The following is a 7,542-nucleotide window of genomic DNA, read 5'->3' on the forward strand; positions in this document are numbered from 1 at the left end:
GAGGAATCTCGCCGGAGTTCAAGAACTCAGGCAGAGTTTTCTAGAAGAGAATGTGGTTCCTGTGTTGATTAGGGGTTTGAAGTCTGGGACTGTGATTGCTCAAGAGAATTCGATGGGTTGTTTGTGTAATTTGGCTGCAGGGATTGATGATGATTACTCGATCAAACTTGCTATTTTTAAAGAAGGGGTTTTAGATTGTATGATGGATTACATGGAAGGTGATCGAAATTCACAGCCGGCGATTGGGTTATTGAGAAATCATTCAATCATCTGAACTATTGATAAGAGTAATTCTAGAATTGGATAGTTCAAACCCATGTACAAGTATAGAGGCAGCAAGGGCCATTACTGAGCTCAATTCAAAGTCAAGAAAAGAGATTGTAAACGCAATTCCTAAGCTTGTGAGGATGGTGGAAGCAAAAGGGTCGGAGGAAAAGGAAGCAGCCGTGGAGGCTTTGGCTTCGATATGTTTGATTTGTGTAGAATACTACAGATATGTTTGATTTTGTACATGTTTTGCATGTTAATCATGTGTAGAGAGGAAAAAGATTTGTAGTGGCTCATGGGCTGTTGAATATCCTGTTAACACTTTGAATAAGTAGGAGAATGTTCGGAAATCGTTTCTCTTGATTGTTGTAATGCGTTTATATCTTATGTATTATTTGATTCTTTATACTTCTATCATACATGCAATGTGCACTTTATTTTTATTCCTCTCTTGTTAATTTTCTGCAGTAATAATCTTCCAAATGCGAGAACAAAAACTATTCAACGACAGGAGTGTTGTGGTCCTTTAGTTTCTGGTTGATATCAGTATTATGCAACTTGGTAGATAATGTTTAAATGTAGGGAGGTGATTACAGTTCAGCATCGCATGTAGAGGGCTTCGTCGGGCTCAGCGGCGTCATAGGCATAATCATATATTCCTAGTTGAGTAATTGCTAATAATAGGTGAAAAAACACCATACTACTCAAATGGAACAAAAATTTGGTCTCACAAATCCTGATGAAATTTCAAAAAAATTTGGCAAAACCTCCCCTCTTTGATAAAGGTTCCTGTATATAATCGTGACATAGTTTTATTAAAAATAACTAACCAACACAAAATACATACTTCACAAAATACATGATAGGTCCATACAACATCATACAAACCAACAAATATAACAATACATCAACAAGTCCATACAAGATTAAATAAACTAAGAAATACATTGACAAGTCCATACAACATGAAATACACCAACAAATGTGTATAACACCAACCAGCTCTTTTGTACTCGTTCTCCTTCTTCATATCCGCCAATATACCCATGTGTATTTTACAAGGCAGTTCAAGAGAAGCAGCTATCTTTTCGAGAGCAAGACATCTAATGTTGCCAAGTTCATGTCTGCATGCGGGACAACAGTTGTGTACCCTAGGTTTGCAGCCGGAGCATATAGTATGTCCATTAGAACACTGCATGCAAAAATTTGAGGATGATAAACATTTGGATAATTCAAGGCAAACTACAAACAACATGTCATCACGACGGGCTAAGCTCTAAAGTAAACCTCAAAAACGGATATAAAGTTTAGAGTTTAATCAATAACTATTAAAAATGATCAACAAATTCAACGAGAGACTGATCGCGACCATATTCAATCAGAACTTGAACGAGGAACTTGTTTCTAAGAAGCGTTGATTGCTTGTTCATGAAGAAGCAAATCTGAAGTGACGATATAAACGCATCGAACTTCTGCTACTTTTAGATGAATGTATCATGCTACTGTGCATAACAAAATATTAGCTTTTAGTATGCGATAGACAGACGCCAAAATACAAATTATGAGTCAAAATGATCAAATAAGTCGATGGCCATCATTTATGAAATATTTAAGTTCCAGAGATAACTATGTTCAAACACATATACTCGGATTCGGGCGATGAAGTTTTGAGAAATTAAGCAATCAATATCACACCTGTATAGAGATTAATAAGGTGTGAAGTTTTGAGGATAATCTTCATATCACACACACCTACAACGCAATTTAACAAAAAAAAATGCATATTTTAAGACAAGATCACCATTTTCTATCCAAAATTTTCAAATAATATAAAAATTTCAAGAGTCCAAGCAAAATGAAATAAACATGGCCAAGTGATTATTCACAATCTATTGCACAAGAACTAAGGCATCAAGCATGCAATTAAATTCTTGGAAAATCCAATTAAAATCAAACTTTGATGATTAATAAGATTATGAAAGGGCGAAACCAATACCTAGATTCCTCAGTTGGAATATAATTCCAATATCTCCGATCATCAATCCCTGTAATCGCCAACTCTTTCAAGAAAATCGACATGGAGGAGTTGGCGGGGATGTTGCCGGACTCGGAGCCGCGGTGGGCCAGGGCGACGTAGAAGAGGTGGGTGTTGTCGGAGAGGGGGGAGAGCTTGGAGAGGGAGTCGCCGGGATTGTGAAGGAGAGAGAAGGACGGCGACGGCGAGATGACGAGGAGAGAGAGGCGGTGGCGAGGAGGCGGGTTGAAGGGGAAGAGGAGTAAGCGGTTGGTGGTGGCGGATCTGATGGAGGCGACGGCGGTGGTCGGAGCTTGGGGCTGGAGGAGTGAGGGGAGAGAGGAGGGAGTTGAGAAAGAGAGAGATCTGTGAGTGAATGGGAGAAGAACAGAGAAAAATTGGTGAAGGAAGGAATCTTGACCGTAGATGTAAAACGGACGGCTAAGATTAACTCATTAGGAAATATTAGGAAAGTTTTTATTAGGAGAGGATCCGGATCCCAAAAGGAAACGGTGGGGTTCGATTAAAAAAACTAGCTAGGGTTGACCTTGTTTCTGTTTTTTGCACCGTTAATAACCGAGGTAAAAGAAAATTGAGGGAGTTTATATCCCCTTCTGACAAGTGGAAGGAAACTTTAGTGGGTTATTTAGTATTAGCCCCTCGAATCTTTAATAGTATCATATTACTCCCTCAATCTTTTGAAATTGCTCATAAGTTCCTCAAATGAAAAGACTCTTGCAATTTAACCCTTGATGACGAGAATACCCAACGTTTTCCCTCAAAGCCGAGCCGCTCTCGTCTAGAAATGCACTAGCTGTGGGTGTTTTGGTCACCGAGGATCCAAATTTCAAGACCCCTTAGGACGTGAGGGACTAATTATCTCGATGACCCCATTTAAGTTGGTAGGGTTTCCGATAAATTTCGGTTAAAATCGAAAATTAAAAATTCGGCCTGACTAAATTCCGAAAAGAAATACTGTAAAACTGCAAATACCCCGGCGAGCTCCATCAGCTGGATATATAATCTTCGTCGTGCGCTCACGTTCATTTGCATGTACCCAGTGGCGTAGCCAGAAATATTTTTTGCCCTGGGCGAAAAATAAAGGTGGTCGGCGGTGAGGGACTTGAAGCGACGGAGGAGGGAGAGGAGCTCGGTGAGGGAGAGGAGGGAGGCGCGGGAGAGGGAGGAGGGTTGGGAATTGTTGAGATGGAGGTCCTGGAAGAGGAGGGAGAGGAGGTTGGATCTGCGGGAGAGGGAGGTGAAGTGGCCGGAGAAGAAGGGAAGCGAGGGGAGGCGGGAGGGGGAGGGGAAGTGGGGCAGTTTCTTGCCCTGGGCAGCTGCCCAGGGCAAGACTGCCCTGGCTACGCCCCTGCATGTACCCGTACGTGCCGACCCTCCTCTGATATGCAGGGTGCGGTACAGGAACCCGGGGAATCCTGCGTCGACCGCGACGTAGATCGAGGGCGACGTAGATCGAGGGGGACGAGCCGAGGATTCCCGACATGTGACCCGCCTCTCGAGGGGGACGAGCCGAGGATTCCCGACATGTGACCCGCCTCTCGACGGGAGTTGTGCTTCCAGACTTCCGTTGACTTCGTCGGAGCTCTCCTGCTCGAATGTCAAGAGGAGAATATTTGGAGGGTCGTCTGTTTTTTGAAATAACCCAGCGTGCTTATATATAGAAAATACATCTGGTGTCAATTTCGGAGAGCCTGTTCTGAACTTGGAAATATAATTGTTTCAGCAAGAAATGTAATTGTACAAGGACCGCAAGTAACGTCGGACAAATACAACTGTCGTGTTAATAAAATACATCTGGTGTTTCAGCGAGAAATGTGACTGTTTTGCATGAGTACGGATTTTATACAATTTGGAAATATTTCATAATATCCAAACTATGATCTTCTAACAGCTCCAATATTAATACTAAATAGTTCTATTCATGCTAGATTTTGTAGCATGCAAGTGATCTACAAAGAACAAAATCCCACAAGTCATTACAACACATAGCATGATCTTCTTCTTCCCAGAACGGTATCATTATGTGCTGCTCTACATCACAAGAAAGTTAACCCCATCATCCCCTTCCTCACGAACGGAAGGGGATCGTAAATTTCCATCGCTATACAAAAGATCTGAAGGCCACAAAACTGCAACACTCGCGAACAAGCCTAATCATATCCTTCCTCCAGCATCTTCAGAAGCAGAAAAAGGGCTGAACATCCAAGGGACTCTCCAACCAATTTATTAGACCATTAGCTTCTTGAGAGACATAAGAAATAAGAGAACATACTTTATGCAAACAACTGCAGGTAAAAAATTTGTATCATGCATCACATGGAAATTTCTGCCCCTGCATCTTCGTTAAGTGCCTTTCTTCTTTTGGTCTTTGGTTGGTTTCACTTCCTTAGTCAGCATCCTTGGCGCGATTGCCATGGCCATTAGCTCTTGGAATAGCAGCTTGCATGCATAAGGAATATGAACCTGCAACCATATAATAGACAGTTAGCATACTTCCATAGGAATATTCACAAGGAAAAATTGCTAACCAAAAGCTTCGCTAAAGATATATACCTGCAACCATATAATAGACAGTTAGCATACTTTCATAGGAAAGTTCACAAGGAAAAATTGCTAACCAAAAGTTTCTCTAAAGATAATAACAGCAAAAACGATGAACCCAATTCCAAGATATGCCAAGACCCCCAGTATATCTAACAATGGCTTTGGACTCTATGCGCAAAGTTTGTGAAAAAGCTTAGACATCATCCTTCAGATATTGCACGCAATTTTTCTTATCTAATGGCAAATAAAGTAGGATTTCACGTAGGAGTATGTATTACAACATGCAAGTACAACTCTGTTGTTTGAATGCAACAACTGTTCCCCTATTTATCTAGTTAGTTTTCATTTGCCACAACCTTTTGGAGTTGCAACCTTCAGCCAAACATGAATGTTAAAACTGGGATGTAGTTAGGACAAAATGAGGCTCACGCTCCCTAAGCAAAATGAATAGCACAAAGAAAGAATTACCTGAACAATATCAGTCTTGTTTTTGCAGCCCCTACACTCAAATGAATTCTTCTTGAGGTTAGCAATAGCAATGAGACCACATTTTTCGCAAACATGAACCCTGTAAGCATCACTTTGGTCAAATAGCCTTTCCTTGAGGAAATGAGCAGCACCATGAGCAATCATGCAATCTCTCTCCATCTCTCCAAAGCGCAGACCTCCATCACGAGACCTTCCTTCTGCTGGCTGTCTGGTAAGGATCTGTACAGGGCCACGTCCCCGAGAATGGATCTTGTCATCAACCATATGCTTTAATCTCTGGTAATAAGTTGGACCAAGGAATATCATTGCACTCAATCTACGACCAGTGTGACCATTGTACATAGTTTCAAACCCACGCATTTGATATCCACACTTATGGAGAGCTTTGCTGATGTTGTCCACCTGAAACAATTGGAATTTGAGTCCATCTACTCTGAAATTGGAATAACCGCATGCTAAAACAACCAGTGAGAAGAAAGTTTATTTAAATGGAAATTCCATCTCATAGGTATTCAGCACTGCATTTGCAAAAACAGCCAGAAAATAGAACATTAACAGATTGCAGTTTGATCACAGAAATTATGATGGCCCCCTTCACCTGAAAGACATACATGTTAACAAAATAGGTCATGAAAGGAGTAAAGATTATAAATCAGGGTTAGCGTTTAGATTTCCAACTATCCTAAGCATTTCAGGATAGAAAGTCCACAATGTCTACAGTTTTTCTTTGTATGGTGAGGATTCATTAGTCATCCAATAAGGAATATATTCAACTGCCATGCTACAAATGTATATATGAAAGCATAAGAAGCTATCAACATATGATGTTAGCAAACTCATCAATTTCATCCACATGGGTATTCAAATGTAGACCAAACATGTTACAAGTCAGCCTTCTCAGTAAATTTTTATGTTACAAAGCTGACTTTTCTTTTGGCACGGCACAAATGATGGCAGCTTTACCAAGCTATTAGGCAAATAGGAAGCTTTCCAAGGATGTAAAATCTAAAATGGAACCAGAAAAACTAAAAACACAGGACTTGAACGACTAAACTGAAACCTACAGAGCCACTTAATATTGAAACCATCCTCATAGCTAGTCATAAACCAATGCAAACTGAGAAGTTAAAAATCAACATGTTCCAATTACTAGTTCGAGGTAGAGTACATCATTTTATACCATCACGAAAGGAGCTTTAAGTGTTAAACTTACGGTAACATCAGTAAAAGGAGTAGCATCTCCCTCTTTTCCCATATGAGCAGCAACCTTCCCCATAATACATTCAATGAGCTGGCCAATGGTCATTCGAGAAGGAATAGCATGTGGATTAACAATAATATCAGGTGTGATGCCTTCCACAGTCCACGGCATATCCTCTTGGGTGTAAGTCATGCCAACAGTTCCCTTCTGGCCATGTCTACTGCTAAATTTATCTCCAATTTGAGGAATCCGAACGGATCTCATTCTTACTTTTACGAATCTCAGACCATCAGCATTTGTAGTCAACAAGACCTGAAACAACAAGATGACAAATTGCATAAGGACCACAAGTAAGATCAGCATGTTGTGAACTACATTTGAAAGCATCTACAGGAAACAGGACCCCAATTCAAGAATCAGGTCATAGGAGATGGTAAAAGAAAAGAAACACAACTTTGGCAACAACAAGTCTACCTGATCCACCATTCCACTTTCACTGTGGCGTAAGCTTGTACTGTGATCTCGCCTAGAGTATCTTGAAGCTTGTCCTTGAGCATCATCTTGAGGAATTGGGGATGTCTTTCCAATTATGACATCTTCACCAGAGACGCGTGTACCCTGATGCATAAAAGATAAATACGAAGAACAATGGAAAGAGATCTGAAGGACCGAAAAAAGTATAACCACAGTGGGATTACTCACAGGAGGTGCAAGACCATCGTCATCCAACTTGTCATACGACCCATGCCGCATGCCCTGCAAAAAAAAAAAGGATGAATTCAAATTCCAGATGGAAACTATACAACCTATTTTAGTCAGTACTTTCAACAAGTACTGACCATTGTATTTTCCCTGTTTGGACGGCCAAAATCTTCTTTAACAAGGGTCCCCATCTTCTTCTCCTCATCTCTGAGGCAGAGTTTTATAACAGTGTTAACATTACTATCATACATATTCGGAAACCAAACTGGCAAAAAAGTTATTGCAACTACCATACCTATATGAA

At 40.6% G+C, this 7,542-nt stretch overlaps 1 protein-coding gene and 1 long non-coding RNA gene across 2 annotated transcripts in view; both read right to left on the reverse strand.

The window, feature by feature from the left end:
- On the reverse strand, positions 1,115-2,455 carry LOC109836190. Its single transcript, XR_002245869.1, has 2 exons — positions 2,264-2,455; positions 1,115-1,459 (listed from the first exon to the last, which is right to left on the reverse strand). It is a non-coding gene; the product is annotated as an uncharacterized LOC109836190 (long non-coding RNA).
- LOC109839540 (DNA-directed RNA polymerase II subunit RPB2) overlaps positions 4,068-7,542 on the reverse strand; it is an 11,171-nt gene continuing 7,696 nt past the window's right edge. The window contains exons 19-24 of the mRNA XM_020408018.1: positions 7,376-7,542; positions 7,239-7,292; positions 7,011-7,154; positions 6,549-6,848; positions 5,315-5,737; positions 4,068-4,765 (exon numbers count right to left, since the gene is read on the reverse strand). The exon at positions 7,376-7,542 is cut by the window's right edge and continues 91 nt beyond it. Coding sequence (XP_020263607.1) covers positions 4,646-4,765; positions 5,315-5,737; positions 6,549-6,848; positions 7,011-7,154; positions 7,239-7,292; positions 7,376-7,542 — 1,208 coding nt within the window. The 3' untranslated portion in view covers positions 4,068-4,645. The remainder of the gene's footprint in view (positions 4,766-5,314; positions 5,738-6,548; positions 6,849-7,010; positions 7,155-7,238; positions 7,293-7,375) is intronic.

The sequence above is a fragment of the Asparagus officinalis genome, chromosome 4 (assembly GCF_001876935.1).
Source record: "Asparagus officinalis chromosome 4, Aspof.V1, whole genome shotgun sequence".
Classification (NCBI taxonomy): Eukaryota; Viridiplantae; Streptophyta; class Magnoliopsida; order Asparagales; family Asparagaceae; genus Asparagus; species Asparagus officinalis.